General features: G+C 27.8%; 2 protein-coding genes across 4 annotated transcripts; one reads left to right on the top strand and one right to left on the bottom strand.

Annotated features, from left to right (window-relative positions):
- Positions 1 to 2,069: 2,069 nt before the first annotated feature.
- On the bottom strand, positions 2,070 to 4,005 carry LOC146721245 (ornithine aminotransferase, mitochondrial-like). 2 transcript variants are annotated; one of them, XM_085487262.1, is made up of 3 exons: positions 3,921 to 4,005; positions 2,938 to 3,053; positions 2,070 to 2,631 (listed from the first exon to the last, which is right to left on the bottom strand). In XM_085487262.1, exons 2-3 carry the CDS (start codon positions 2,992 to 2,994, stop codon positions 2,302 to 2,304), a joined length of 387 nt encoding a protein of 128 aa, XP_085343388.1. In that variant the 5' UTR covers positions 2,995 to 3,053; positions 3,921 to 4,005; the 3' UTR covers positions 2,070 to 2,301. The 2 variants fall into 2 exon arrangements, with proteins under 2 accessions (XP_085343388.1, XP_085343390.1); XM_085487264.1 differs by having other exon boundaries at positions 3,907 to 3,962.
- Positions 4,006 to 8,406: 4,401 nt separating this feature from the next.
- Positions 8,407 to 10,079, top strand: LOC146721246 (dynein light chain roadblock-type 2-like). 2 transcript variants are annotated; one of them, XM_085487266.1, is made up of 4 exons: positions 8,407 to 8,560; positions 9,046 to 9,201; positions 9,318 to 9,652; positions 9,726 to 10,079. In XM_085487266.1, exons 3-4 carry the CDS (start codon positions 9,595 to 9,597, stop codon positions 9,932 to 9,934), a joined length of 267 nt encoding a protein of 88 aa, XP_085343392.1. In that variant the 5' UTR covers positions 8,407 to 8,560; positions 9,046 to 9,201; positions 9,318 to 9,594; the 3' UTR covers positions 9,935 to 10,079. The 2 variants fall into 2 exon arrangements, with proteins under 2 accessions (XP_085343392.1, XP_085343391.1); XM_085487265.1 differs by lacking the exon at positions 8,407 to 8,560 and adding an exon at positions 8,585 to 8,824.
- The last annotated feature ends 6,436 nt before the right edge of the window (positions 10,080 to 16,515 follow it).

Genomic DNA, 16,515 nt, shown 5'->3' on the forward strand with positions numbered 1-16,515 from the left:
TTAACCGCTCGCATGAATCTTATTGTTAGTCACTAATCGTTAAGCAAATAACATGTAATGTGTCAGTTACAAACTAATAACAGTAACAAATAAATAAATAAATATAATTAAATAGCGTCAAGAACACGATCATAAATCTCACTAAAACTCTCCGTATCTTTCTGTAAATTAATACTCTATTTTTTATTAACGATTAGTGATTAACGATTAGTGACTAAAAGATTCATGCGAGCGGTTAACATCTTTATATATTCCTGTTTATTATGTCAGTTTTACATTGTTCATTAAAACAATTGTGAATATTATGTCAGTCTGCAGTAAACTTAGTTTAGTCTTACTAATGAATTATATACTTCCGCTTAGTAGGTAATGTATTCTTCGTTTACTGATATTTGGCGTTTATAATTATTTGTGTGATTAATGGTTGAATAAAAGTTATAATTATTTGTGTGTAATTGTTTATAGATTAACTTGAAAAGAACTGCAATGACCGTCGAAACGTTGTATTTCAATTAAGCATCTTTTAATAAATTATTGCCAGTTTGGTTGACTTTTATCATTAATTGAAATTAGGTTTTTTATTTGCTTTTTTCTTCTTTTACTTAATTATCCCAGGTAGCACATGTACGTTTCAGAAATGTTTCCTAGACGTATCCAACATTTATTAACCGTTTAAGTACTTTTAAGAAACATCCCAACAAGAACGTCTTTAAAATTATAATTTAAGAAACATTTCTTTTACGTTTAAATTATATCTCCACAGCACGAAATATTGCTAAAATATTGCAATAAAATAAATATTTCAATATCAAACTACATTACAAATATTGCAACAATACTATAAAATACAAATATTATAAATTAATATTTTATAAGAGACATTGCAAAATTTTATTGCTTTATTATAATGCAATCACATAGTTCCTTTATTTACCGTTATGCGTCGCAAGTTGAGCTATCTATCTCGCTATTAAGTTTTAGTCAGATAATTATATAAAGCATACAAAAAGTAGCTATTACAATCAATAATTTTTATTAGTTTAATTCTTTTGACAATCCCAACAGATTAAACTGATTATTAAAAAATTGGTTAAGTAAATGTCCGAATAAATAAAGAAAATAAATAAGAAATATTTTACAATATTTCATAAATGTCATATTAAGTCGAAAATGTATCAGCATTACAAAAATTATTGCACAATATGCGATTTAGGAGCAGACATAGCAAATATATCTATATTATTGCAAATTCACGAATGAAGTATAAAACGGTAAAAAGTGATATTTTGAACGTTTCTTAAACTCGAAAATAAACGTTTTCCTAAACGTTTTTCGAGTGGACATTTTAACCAAATATAAACGTTTCTGAAACGAATATGTGCTACCTGGGATTTTTCTTCGATTTGCTGAGCATTTAGCGCAAATCTGTTTTTAATTTACGATTGATAAATCTGTTCTCAGTTTGTTGCGTCAATCTGTCGTCGCACTGTTAATGACAGATCTGCTCTGGCGTTACACCCAACTTGATGTTAGAATTAGGATATGCTTTCAACTTTTGATTGCAATTGGGGCGCACTCGAGGACACTCGTAGGCTCTGGATTTGCAGTCGTATTTGGTCATATTTTGTTTCCCGATTGTTAACAATTTTCAAGCAAATGGTTGTTAGTTGGGTTAAGTTTATCTTCAGATACTCTGTAGCCAATGACTGTTTCCACCGAGAGTTCGAATCCGGTCAGAGTCGAGTCACAATCGGGTTATAGTGAGCACTCTTACGGTGGAAACACCAATAACCCTACCTGACTCTGACCCGACTTTGACCCGATTCGAACTCTAGGTGGAAACATAGTCAATGAAATGATCCGTACAGTGTCTGAAGATGAACTTAAGACGATCTTAAATATAAGACCTGACTGTGAATATTGGCCTAACATCAACTGCGTTACGCAGATTCTGCTCGGTTTCTGCCGCCAATCTGCTGTCAGATATATGTGCACAGGCTCTGCGTGGTTTTTGCTGATAATCCGCTCACATTGCCTGTCAGCAGGCTTTGTCGCATTTTTGGCAACAATTTGCCAACATCGTTTGATAGAGTAACTTCTGTATGAAAATTAAATTTTGTCTTTTTCTGACAGCATAAATTGATTGCAGATTTTGCTCAAATCTGTTCACGCATGTTTGATATTTGATATTTTATATGTGTATATATAATTATCTGTAGATTATTATATATATTATACTTTTGCTTTCACGCACGGTTCTCATACCGTTATCAATTAATCTTATCAATATAAGCTTAGGTTTCAAAGGTAGCGCATTACATACCCGAAAAGTTTCGTAATATATTCTTCGAATTCACCCAAAATATCGGAATAAAACGCTCTAGATGTCAGAGTTAATGTCTTGGCTTGATCGATCATCGCTTTGTAGATTCTTGGATGACAGTGGCCTTGATTGACTGCTGAATAAGCACTTAGAAAATCGAAATACCGTTTACCCTCAACATCCCACATAAAAACACCTTGAGCTTTGCACAGGGCCACGGGAAGCGGATGGTAATTATGTGCCCCATACTTTGATTCGCGTTCAAATATTTCTTGAGAGCTAAGGTTTCTGCGATATTGAATAATGTGCTATAAAGAGAAGAGAATTTTAAGTTAATTTATTTTTAAAATATTTAAAAATATTTATACATATATATAAAGTCTTAATAATAAAAAATTATAATTATATATAAAAATAAATCTTTAAGTTATTACAAAAATTTTTTTTAATTTCTTTACATTTTTGAATGACATTTTTGTATGTATATTTAATTATATTAATTATAAGATTACTTTAAGTATAATACAAAATTGTATAAAAAATTAATTATAAAATAAACTTATATAAAATTAATTGTATTAAAAATAAATTATATAAAATTGTATATACATTACCTGAGGTTGAGAGGATAATAGCATTCTTGCCGATCCTTTAATATTTAGCAGCGCCATTCTCGCTAATAAATTGAAAGATATATTGAAGTACTTATTGCTTGTTAAGAGGCGACAAACTGTAGAACGAGAAATTGATATTAGATCATTTTCTGACTGCATAAACTATTATAAGTGATAAAAGGTTCACGAAAAGTGTGTGTGTGTGTGTGTGTGTGTGTGTGTGTGTGTGTGTGTGTGTGTGTGTGTGTGTGTGTGTGTGTATTACGAAGATCTAACAGAGAAGTGTAAGAAAGTTAGACTTATACATATTTTGTTACTGTTTTATGCAGCAATTATATTTGATAAAGTGAAAGTTTATCTTTAGTACAGCATTTTTATTCCTTTGAAAAATATTAATTTAAATATTTGTCAAAAAAAAAAATATATTTTCAATTTATATATTTAGTTATATATTTATTTACAATTTTTTCTATATATTTAAAAAAATATTTTTATATAGACAAACTTTTAAACTATAAAATATTGTACACAGCTATACAATATTGTACATAATAATTAATATTGTACACAATAATTAATATTGTATAATTACAATTATTAATATTTATAATTATATAATAAATTATTTAACAATTTTTTAAATCATATGATAATCATTTATTTGTTGATTTATTATTCCTTATTAATTCTTTAAAGGTCATAAGTATCATATGTAAAGAACTTTAGGTTAGTCATATTAATTATATTATCTATATTTTCTGAAGTTATCATAAAGAGATTACGATGCTTGAATCTTTATGTATAATTAATATAATGTTTAACGATTGAAAATCATATATTAAGAGTTTAAAGAAGATTGATTTGTTAAATCATCTTTTACTCGCGGTAAAATTTTCGGTCCAAATTAATATGTTAACGAATGAACTAATGTGTTAATTTTTTCAACACTGTCACTATAACAACACATACATGAACAAACTTACTTCAGCGGTTCTAATCAGACTCTGACGAATAATATTGTGTTCGTCTTCTGCGTGCAAGTTCAACTTTTATTTATCTTAATCGTACTGTAGAGTGTGTACTGAAGGATAACATTAATATACAGTGTGTCCAGAAAATCGCCCGTAATACTTCGGGAGGTGATTTGGAATCTAAAAGGAAAAAAAAATTATATAAACATAGGCCTGGAAATAAATTATTTCCGAATTATAACTATACTTTTAGGTTTCAAAAAACATAATTTATAGTTTGCTTGGCATTTTTCTCTTAGTTTTTTTTTTAATTTAAAATTTTTTAAAAATTAAAAATATATGATAATCAAGCTCGTATCAAATAAAAAATTAATTCAAAATACAAAGGCTTATAAACGAGCAAATATGGTTGGAAGTGTAAAATTAATATAATATTATAAATGGGACATCAAATTGCATGATACGTTTCGTCACTTACTTATGACTTCTCAATCGCTGAACTTAATACTAATACCTAACATATATGATAAAATTCTAAAATTTCTTATTTTTAATACAATGGTTGTCTTATTAGTGAATATATATGTTTGTCCTTGTTCTTCATATTATAATAGTTTCGGTGATCGGTAATAATATATAGTCAATATATGTTAAAATTAGCGTACAATTAAACGTTTATACGGATTTTTTAAGTATACATAAATCTTGTCAAAATGCATGTTACTTACAATTTTTGTCGGTTTGATCTTCATCATAGTGTGTGTGTTCTTTTGTAACATATAGGCTGAATATACGTAGAATCTCTCTCCCAAGCTTTATACATATATTATTTAGCGGAAGTTTATTTATATATTGAAATTTATTTATATATTGTTTATTTTGTCTAAAATCGGAAAATATGCTTTGTCCAATAAATCAATATCGTTTATAGAGTTCAAGCTGTTTTTTTGTTGTTTAAGTGTAGTGTTTCGGATATTAATCTTTTATTGTAATAATTACTTTCATAATTTAATATTTGAACGCTATTCCAATTCATAGTATGATTTATGTCAATAATATGTTGAGAAACCACGTTCAAATTCGATTGTTTTATTTCTTTTATGTTCATAAATTCTTATATTAAGTTTGCATTTAGTTTGTCCCACGTATATGAGGCGTCGCAATCATTACACATTATTTTATAAATGTTATTTTTTGAAATTTTGACAAGCATATTCCGGTGTATATTCAGTATTTTTGAAAGATTTTTTAATGTGCTGAGAGAGATTCTTAACGTTTGGAAAACCTATGAACTTTTTCTGTGTCGTTCGTATCAAATTTTGATTTGTATTGTAGTTGCAAGTATTGGAGTTATCATATATTATTTTTTTTATCCTTATGTTGATATGTTTGAATATAAATTCTAATGGATACCCATTGTTCAACAATAATTCAATGCAATAATTTATGTTTTTATTGTAATAGGTGAGGTCCGACAAAAGTAATACTCTGTTTGTCAAACTGTAAATTGTGCCTATTTTATGATGGGTTGGGTGGTTTGAGAAAAAAGAAAGGTATATTCCTGAAAAAGTGCTCTATGGTACCAGTCAGTGAGAATTCTATTGTTACTTCTGATTAGTTTTATATGTTTAAAAAGCTGATACTATTTTTTTCTAATTCAATGATAAATTTGATTCTATCATGGTATGAGTTGAATAAGCTAGTTTTGTATTTCTGTGATTTCACTGTGTTTGGTCGGACATATAATGTCTACGTATCTATGGTAAAATAATATGTTATTCTTAATTCTGTATAAAACTTTGTTTTCAATGTCCTGGAGAACATATCAGATATTATTGGGGACAGTGGTGAACCCATGGGTGTGCCAAATATCTGTTTATAAATGTTGTTATTAAATTTGGAATAAGTTGAAACCATTATGAATTGTATCATGTTTATAAACTCATTCTGTGGAAATAACCGTTTCATTTTTTATGTAAGTCTAGGGAAATCATCATTTGTGTTTTCCATTTGAAATGTGTCGCTGTGTTTCAACAACACAAATCAACATTTGCTAACTCTGCTTTTGTAGAGAGTTAGGTTATGTGACATTCAGTTTTACTAACGTCGAAAATGTATCTATTTATTTGATCGTATATCTATAAATTCTATTATATTTAGTACTAATAAGAAAGATTATCGTAGAAAATAGATTATATATCTCTCTACACGTAAGTAAAATATATTCAATAAAATATTTTTAATATAATGTTAAATCTTAATTAGTTTATTAATATACAATAATCTAAAATTTTTTATTTTTGTTAGATTCTACATACAATGGAGAAAAGTGAAATATTTATTCTAGCTAAGAACTTAGTTGATTGCAATTATAAGTTAGTTTTTTATAGCTGAATTTCTTACATTAATTCACTTTCTTTTTAATATTTAAATATTATCATATCTATTTCATTTGCTCTCTATTCGAAAAAACACTATATATAATATTTAATATCCCAGACAGCACACGATATTTATGATAAAAATTCATAAATAATTATGAATACACATTTTTTCAAATATTATATAAATATTTTGAAAATGTTTTATAAAAACCTTTGTTTAACATATTATTAAAACATAGATTAAATATTTCATATAATATTTATGGTATAAGAATTTAACAAGGCTCTGTAATATAAATATAAATATAAATTGAGAGTGTCAAACAGAGCCTTGTTAAATTTTTAATTAAAAAATTAACTCAAAGGCTCGTAAGATTAAAATCACAGAAAAGGGGGGCTGAGAGCCGAAGCCGTTATTGTGACCAAAAATTTTTATTTCTTATAATACAAGCTATTAAAGGAACATAAACGTTTCTGTCTTATTTAGACCATCTTCAGTATGAAATTAAATCTTAATACAATAGATAAAGACGCATATTAGAACAGAATTCGCAAATGCTACTATCGTTTATTATGTTACTTTACTGTCGCTATATACATATATTAATTACTACATATTTTTAATCGAAAGCAATCAAACTTTATTACTATATTTATATTTTGTGGCAAAATTTATATTAATTATCTTAATTATAAACAAAAAATGTTGCGTAACGTTTATGTTACTTTAATACCTTGTATAATAAGAAATAAAAATCTTTGGCCACAATAACGGCTTCGGCTCTCAGCCCCCTTTTTCTGTGATTTTACTTATAAACATTTTTTACTCATTTTTAACTTTTTATAAATGGCTAATAGAGTTTGAAAAACACAAAAACATCTAATCGACCAAATTTTAGATTAGATTATATCAACCGATTATTTTGATTAAAAAATCGTTGATTATGTCTTTTTAACTCATGATTTCTTACTGAGCATTTATATTAAAAAAAATATAAATTTTAAAAAATTTGTATCATAATGATTTAATATATTTATAATATTTACCATAATATTTATCGTAAATATTATCTGATATTTATGATAAATATTTATGATCTATTGAATCTAAGACTCCAAAAACATTTATAAAATATTTATAATAAATATTTATAAAATATTAAAATGTTATTAAAATAATATTATCATAAATATTCTATAAATATTTTATAAATATTCTGTGCTGTCTGGGTCCGAACCTATGTTTATATATAACTTTTTTTCTTCTTGTGTCCTGAATTACCTTTAGAAGTATTGTGGGTGATTTTCCAGACACCCTTGTATCTCGCTTTTATATATTGATATACGTCAATACAAGTTCTATTACTTTCTCACTGATATATCTGTTCTTGTCGTGCGTATTATCGCTGATAACAGCAATACATTCTTATGATACGTCTTTATATATCTATATCTATATATAAAGTCTAACTTTCTTATATTATTCTTTGTTGGATCTTCGTATAATACATAATGTAAAAATTCAACAGAAGTGTAAGAAAGTTTTAAACATGTATATGTTCATAAAGAAACGACTTTTAGGTACGTAAAATAAATAAATCATTTTTTCAATTTTATTCTTTGATAAATAACAGCTATTCAGTTTTTGTATAGAAAAATATTGATATTAAAAAACTGTCGCTGTACGTATATTAATTACTACACATATTTTTAATCGAAAGCAATCAAACTTTACTACTATATTTATATTCTGTGGCAAAATTTATATTAATTATAAACAAAAAATGTTGCGTAATTTTATTATTTATGGAAACAATAAATCAGCTGTTGAAGCTGAAAATAATTCGTCGCAAAATAATAAACAACAATAAATTGCACTTTGCTTTGTTACAACATTCTGCTGTTGTAACAGAGAATAAATAAATTATAAAATGTTATTATCTTTTTTCTAAAAAAGGCATGTTATTGGCATTGTCATTTTCCGCGATGTTGATTGGCTATCTCATTCGCGCGCTTGCTTTATTCGTTTGACTTATATTCGCTTCACACTCGTCAAAATAAATAATCAAGAGACACGGTAGTGTCTCGCGACCAGTTAAGGGCGTAGCCGAGACACCGTGTATCTTAACGCGAGTCGGACATTTGAGTCTTTATAATATTTCGAATTCTCAATAACGGCTGAAGCAATCGAGTTTATACTAGACTTAATCGATAGATTGAGTTTGAATTATATAATAAAAGTGTCTTTATTTCTGCTCTACGTGATTTGTAAGCAGAGATATATAATTGCAAAGTCAAAATATGAAAAATTTCTTTTAAGAAACGTCCCCGTCATCATCATTATTATTATCATCATCGACCACGCAAACATAGTAGTATCGTGCTACACGTATTCACACGTATACAACACATGCGCACACATATATCACACGTACACAACACATGAATAGATGCATGTATTGGAAATGTCCATCTCGCACGTTTTACAACAGACGGCGATAGTTGCCCTCCGCTATATTGACAGCGTGCGGGGTTAGATATTTTCAATTTTCAATTTCAATTTTTACATTCAATTTTAATGTTATTATTTGCAAATTTATTGTCATAATAATTTATGTGCAAGTTTACAGTCTGTGATACAAAATCAGATATTTTGCTATTATTTCAATAATATTTCAATTATATAAATGCCTATGTATGAGTATGCATATATTTTTAATAATTTTCTTAATTAGCTTCTATATTTTTTTCAGTTGTACATCAAGCAGGTAGCATTATCAGCTCACTTGTGAGCATGGGTTGGGCAATGGCTAGTTATCATCGCAGCATTCGATTAGCTTAACAAGATAAATCTAATATCAGTGCTATAGGAACCATTTTACAATTTTTCTGGCATTTTCTTATTGCAGGTACATATATATCCAATAATTAATATACAAAATTAAATATTATTTATCACACACTTTGTATCAAAATAATATATTTTTTAAAATTTATTTAATCATTTTTATCATTGTGATTGTAGTGGCAAGGATCTTATTGCTCAGTGTCATTGCAAGCATCTGGCCTGTATATACCATAATATATTGCGTAATACATTGGCTAAGTATGACAATATGGATTTTGATAGATTCCCATGGAATATTGGAATTTTGTCGGACTTACAGTCATCCACCACATATGCAGCCTACAATTAAAGAACGCATTTATTCCATATGATTTGCTTCCGTTATTGGAATATTTAAAATAAAAATTTTATTAATAAATTTCGATGAAATAATTTATAAGAGGTTGAAGAAACTATGAAACAAATTCAGTCTCATAAAAGGGTAGTTGGAACAATAGTGGTGAATGCAGAAGGTATTACATGAGATCATTGACATGATTTACTTGTAGTTGTAAACAAAAATTTATAAAATTATATCTGTTTTAGGTATTCCTATAAAGTCAACATTAGATAATACGACAACAGTTCAATACGCAGGTTTGATAAGTCAATTGTCAGATAAAGCTCGTTCTGTCGTACGTGACTTGAATCCAACAAATGATTTAACTTTCTTGCGCATACGTAGCAAAAAACATAAAATTATGATGGCACCAGATAAAGAATTCATATTAATAGTACAAAATCCAGTTGATTGATATTTAAAAGAAACAAAAATATATTTCAAAGTTAAGATTTATTTCTTTGGTTGTTAATTTAATCTGTATGCTACATTGTGGATGTTAATATCTATTCAATTAAATAAAGAAAAATAAAAGAATAAAGCTTAAAAATTATACAAAATGCAGTATTTAATTACTAATCTAACAAATTATGAACTTTTAGAGTTTTTAAATAGTGCTTTCTTCTTTGGTAACAATATTATATTTTTAAGTTTGATAATTATGAAAATATGTATATATAGTAATTCATGGCATGTTTATTTTTGTATTTAATATAATTATAAATGTACATTTCTCATCAATAAAATATCACAGTATCTTTTTTATAATTTAATTTTAATATTGAGATTGTTTTTATTCAGTGGAAAAAAAAATGTGTAGTTGGTCCCTATTAATTATACATACATATAAGAGTGTCGCACAAATAATTCTATGCAGTCTTTTTAAGATAATATAAAAATACTTATAAATATAATCAATTAAAATACATATAATCAAAATTGTATGTATTAAAATTCAATAGCATATAAAAAAGATTTTTTGAAATTATATATATATAATAAAAATCCAACATTTTATATATATATATATATATATATATATATTTATTTATTGTATATCATAAATATATATTTATTTATTTATATTTACCTATCTTTTTTTTATATATATGGTAGAAATACAATGTGAGTTATTTTATTTTGCAAAATTTTTGAAAGTTAAACTATACAATGAAATTATTTCATATAATACCGAGATTCTTTTCATAATAAAGATTAAGAGAGAGTTAGATTTTATCATAAGATTTATAAAAGTCATAAGATAAGGTTAATTGCATATTGTATAATTTATCTCTCATTTTTTAAAGTAAATAAATATCAAAGTTACATTGCTTGAACTGGTGCGTTTGAAGTATGTTGTCTTTTTGAGGGATGCAAGACAATATAGTACAAAAGCATTGCTGTAATTCCCAAGAAAAAGGAAATGATACAAATAATAAAGATTATATTAAAGTACTAAGCCTCTTTAACTGCAGGAGGACAAGCATATTGCCATAATAAATTTGCTGCAATATTTTCAAAAAAACAGATAACATAGAAAGATAGATGTTTTCAAAATGTTTTGCTATCTACAGCATTGAGATATATAAAAATGTGCACTATGCCAATAACGGAAGCAAATAATATGGAATAAATGCGTTCTTTAATTGTAGGCTGCATATGTGGTGGATGACTGCAAGTCCGACAAAATTCCAATATTCCATGGGAATCTATCAAAATCCATATTGTCATACTTAGCCAATGTATTACACAATATATTATGGTATATACAGGCCAGATGCTTGCAATGACACTGAGCAATAAAATCCTTGCCACTACAATCACAATGATAAAAATGATTAAATAAATTTAAAATAAATTTTTAAAAATATATTATTTTGATACAAATTGTGTGATGAATAATATTTAATTTTGTATATTAATTATTGGATATATATGTACCTAAAATAAGAAAATGCCAGAAAAATTGAATTTGCTTATTTATTTAAAGATGCTTATCATATACAAAAATGAATGATATAATCTCTAAAAACTCACCTTTAAAAAAAGGTAAAAAAAGGCGACCAGTTAAGGGCACACCATTAACAAAAATTATCCATTGCAAACCCATGTACAATAGAATTGTATGAAAAATTATCGATTATAAACCAATGTACAATCGTAACAAAAGTAATGAAATAAAAAAAAAATTGCGCCAAGTGAAAGTAGAAACTTGTACCAGTGGAAAATTAAAGTTGCAGACATATATAGAGTCGTATAATGAATCAATAAAAATTTAAATTTGCAAATGTAGAATTGTACCATAAAAAAACTTATCTTTTAAAAAAAAAGATAAACAAGATGCCAAGTCCATGCTCCATGTGAAAAAGTGTTAAACAAAAAAGTATTTTTAAGTAAAAAAATCTATCAATTGACAAAAATTTATGTTCTAAAATTAATATCTCTACAAAAAGTAATGTCCAATTATTGCGCGAATAAATAAACATTTTTATAAAAAATTAAAATTTAAAAACTTATGCAAATTTAAAATTAATATAAAATAAAAAGAAATAAAAAAATTTTAGTTAAAAAAACTGGGCGCGCTGCTAAATAATATTCTAATGATATTAAAATTAAATTGTTACTTTTAAACTCATTGCAGCGCGCCCAGTTTTTTTAACTAAAATTTTTTTATTTCTTTTTATTTTATATTAATTTTAAATTTGCATAAGTTTTTAAATTTTAATTTTTTATAAAAATGTTTATTTATTCGCGCAATAATTGGACATTACTTTTTGTAGAGATATTAATTTTAGAACATAAATTTTTGTCAATTGATAGATTTTTTTACTTAAAAATACTTTTTTGTTTAACACTTTTTCACATGGAGCATGGACTTGGCATCTTGTTTATCTTTTTTTTTAAAAGATAAGTTTTTTTATGGTACAATTCTACATTTGCAAATTTAAATTTTTATTGATTCATTATACGACTCTATATATGTCTGCAACTTTAATTTTCCACTGGTACAAGTTTCTACTTTCACTTGGCGCAATTTTTTTTTTATTTCATTACTTTTGTTACGATTGTACATTGGTTTATAATCGATAATTTTTCATACAATTCTATTGTACATGGGTTTGCAATGGATAATTTTTGTTAATGGTGTGCCCTTAACTGGTCGCCTTTTTTTACCTTTTTTTAAAGGTAAAAATAACATCAATAACCCTTGCTGCGCGAAGCGCGCGCTTGTGTTCTCTATTACATAACAAAAATGCAGAAAGTAAAATTATATATCCCTATAAGCGCACGATATTATTTAATATTTAAGCAATATTCGAGGCGTATTTTTAGAATATTTAATATTCTAAAAATACGCCTAGAATATTAAATCATATTATGCGCTTATAGGGATATAATAGAAATTCGGTGGATTAAAATTCCCAGACAGCACACAATATTTATGATAAAGATTCATAAATATTTATGAATATATATTTTTTTCAAATATTATATAAATATTTTGAAAACGTTTTATAAACCTTATTTATTTAACATATTATTAGAACACAGATTAAATATTTCATATATAATAACTAAGATTAAATTACGGCTCTGTAATATATTAAATATAAATCTAAATCGCAAGAAAGGAGGCGTAAAGAGCCATATACGGATGTTGCTGCGTATATTTCCAACGAAACTAAGTTTTCGTTGGAAATAAACCGTGCACAAGGCACGTATTATTCTCGGTATACTACCAAGACTTAAAATTTAAAATAATCTTATACTTGAGATTTAATTTCAAAAACCCCCTAATCTGTCTACGAAAATAAATAAATAAATGCGAGAGAAAAATATAGATCCGAAATCGCTGAATCGGGAATCGAACCCGAGACTTTTCGCTTGCCGGCGACTGCTTTTCCAACTGATCATATATAATATTTATGGTATGTAAAAATAAATATTTATAGTAATTATTTTGTAAATATTTTTAACTAAATTGTTAGTTTTCATTTACCGCCCAATAAGCACAAGTACATCCTATGTACGTACAACGGATGTCCGGTCGGACATTGTGTACATCCATCGGATGTCCAGATTACCTGCAGCGGACGTACAAGGGACGTCCATTGTACGTCCGTTTGCAACTGGTCTGGACGTCCATAAATCGTCCATTATTGGTCATTTATGGATTTTAAATGGATAAATTATGTATCTAACGGACGAATTTTGGATCTTTTATGAATAAATTTTAAATCTTTAATAAACATATTTTGGTTCTTTATTATACATGTATATCGTTGAAAATGACATTTAAAATTCATAAAGAAGAAATTTATAAGCAATAATAAATTTGACATGCAAAATTAATTCATTTTTATACTAATCATAAAATATTGCAGAATATTTCTTATTTTCGCATTTTATTTATCTGAATTTTTCTTTGTCCAATTTCTTCAATTAATTCAATATCTAAATTTTTTGTGTTGGGATAGTATCAGAAAGGTTAAACTGATCAAAATAATTATAACATATTTAACTGTAATAGCCACTTTTTGCATGCGCTTTATAATTTTTTTAACTAAATTTAATAGCGAGATGGACAGCGAATCTTGCGTCGCATAGCGGCAAATGAAAGAACTATTACAAGATAATATTGCATAGTATATTTTGCAATGTCTCCAATGAAATATTAAATTTATAATATTTGCACAATGTTGCTTCAATATTTATTATGATACAATGAAATAAAATATTTATGCAATATTTTAGCAATATTTCGTGCTGTAAGAGAATTTGATGGACATCCTGTGGACGTCCAAATATTAGTCACTGATGGATGTCCGAAATCGGATGTACAATGGACGTTCATTTTATGTCCATGGACGTACATACGTAAAATGGATATAAAATGAACGTCCATAGGACGTCTTGTGCTATCTGGGCGCTATGTGACGTATAATAAAAGTTTTTATATAAAACATTTTCAAAATACCATTTATATATTTGAAAAAATATATATTCATAAATATTTATGAATCTTTTATCATAAATATTGTGTGCTGTCTGGGACATAAGGCTGGCAAAAACCGAAATTAATTAAATTAAAAATGTCATAAAATTATTTCTATTTTTGAGCTACATTCTGCAATATCATATGTCTTTTAACAAATAAATTTACGTATATATATCGATGTGTACGTAAATTTATTTGTTAAACTACTGTCTTGCCTAAATATTATATTTAGTGTATATTATTATATATTCTATTTTAAAATAAATGTCTAATAAGTTACTTATAAACATTTAATTTTTACACGTTTTTAACTTTTATAAATGGCTAATAGAGTTTGGAAAACACAAAAACATCTAATTGACCAAATTTTAGATTAGACTACTATATCACGGTCTTAAGCGGGGAGCACACACTCTTGCATAAGCGCATATAAGCATAAGAAATTTGATTGGTTGAATTTTTTAGACATATGTTCATAGACCAATCAAGATTCTTATGTTTATGCGCCTATTGCAAAAATGTGTGCTCCTCGCTTTACATACAGAGGTCGCAACTCGGCCGAATTTTGAGTGGTGAAGGTGACTCCGGGATTGAAGGCATTTTAATTTTTGATGTCTGCACTTGGTATCGCTGCTATTGAGGGATGTTGTAAAAACCAGAGAGAAATCTCTCTGAATAGACTAATCAAGATTCATAAGCGGGGAGCACACACTCTTGCATAAGCGCATAAGTATATGCATAAGAAATTCGATTGGTTGAATTTTTTATGCATACGTTTATAGACCAATCAAGATTATTATGCTTACGCTTGTGCGCCTATGCAAAAGTGTGCTCCCCGCTTTATGTTTACGCCCAAGGTCCGTAGATGAACGACGGGAGGGAAGTAAGGTCGTCGCATGAGCCGCCATTTTGAGACAACGAAGTTGTGTGTTGTATGTCGGTGTGTGTCGTACGAAGTGGTTAGTAAAAAAAAAAACTATAGTTGAACAGCTGTCCGGTGGCTGGATTGGCGGCGCCATTTTGGGGCCCAATGCCGAAACAATGAATGCGACGACCTTACTTCCCCTCCCGTCGTTCATCTACAGACTTTGGTTTACGCTTATGCGCGCCTATGCAAAAGTGTGTGCTCCTCGCTTTATTCTTGTACTTTATACTCCTGCTGCCATTGTAGACCCCGCATAAAAGTGCCTTTACGCAACATGCTGCAGCAGCAAATCAGTCACGTGATCAAAATTTATTAGAGCATATAATTCTTTGTTCTCTTATTATTTCGAGATTAAAATTACGATTTTTACTTTTATATTCTCACAATAATCTATTTTATTCTTAAAATTCATTATTTAACTAATATAAGAATAACTAATTAAGAATAACAATAATTAGAATCAACTAGTTGCGTGTTCTTTTGCTTTGCTGCTTTTGCTGTTCGTTCAATTGAACTTTATCAATAGCAACAAACTGCTGCGGCAGCACAGATTAATAGACAGATCGCCAAAGGCTTGTCTAAAGAGGAGACCGTCATTTTTGCCCCTTACCGACACACTTTGCCCCTGGTTCGAGTCCAGACTTATAAAATTCTTTGATTTTACCAAAAAACTTTGCCTTTTGTGCGAGTTCAGGCTAAAATCTTTTTATTTTACACGTATAATCAAAGGATTTTAGTCTGAACTCGCACTAGAGGCAAATTTTTTTGGTGAAATTAAATGATTTTATTAGCCTGGACTCGAACCAGGGGCAAAGTGTGTCGGTAAGGGGCAAAAATGACGGTCTCCTCTTTAGAGGCCTTTGGCGATCTGTCTATTAATCTGTGGCGGCAGTATGCTGCACATGAAATAATACCTTAAGGCCGGGTCTACAATAAGTGTAGTAAGCTCTAAGCCTTAAGAAATTGATCAATCACAGTCGATTATTCCCCTTATTCTTGACTGTGATTGGTGAATTTCTTAAAGCTTAGGGCTTACTACATCTGTTGTAGATCCGGCCTAAGATTTTCAAAC

Source organism: Nylanderia fulva, unplaced genomic scaffold, assembly GCF_048542155.1.
Source record: "Nylanderia fulva isolate GAGA-0341 unplaced genomic scaffold, ASM4854215v1 Scaffold514, whole genome shotgun sequence".
NCBI classification, from domain to species: Eukaryota; Metazoa; Arthropoda; class Insecta; order Hymenoptera; family Formicidae; genus Nylanderia; species Nylanderia fulva.

Excerpts from the sequence above, each read along its gene's own strand:
- LOC146721245 (XM_085487262.1), bottom strand. The coding sequence starts at position 2,994 with ATGGCGCTGCTAAATATTAAAGGATCGGCAAGAATGCTATTATCCTCT. Across the intron at positions 2,632-2,937 it reads TATTATCCTCTCAACCTCAG|CACATTATTCAATATCGCAG; the intron begins GTAATGTATATA and ends TTCTCTTTATAG.
- LOC146721246 (XM_085487266.1), top strand. The coding sequence starts at position 9,595 with ATGAAACAAATTCAGTCTCATAAAAGGGTAGTTGGAACAATAGTGGTG. Across the intron at positions 9,653-9,725 it reads AATAGTGGTGAATGCAGAAG|GTATTCCTATAAAGTCAACA; the intron begins GTATTACATGAG and ends TATCTGTTTTAG.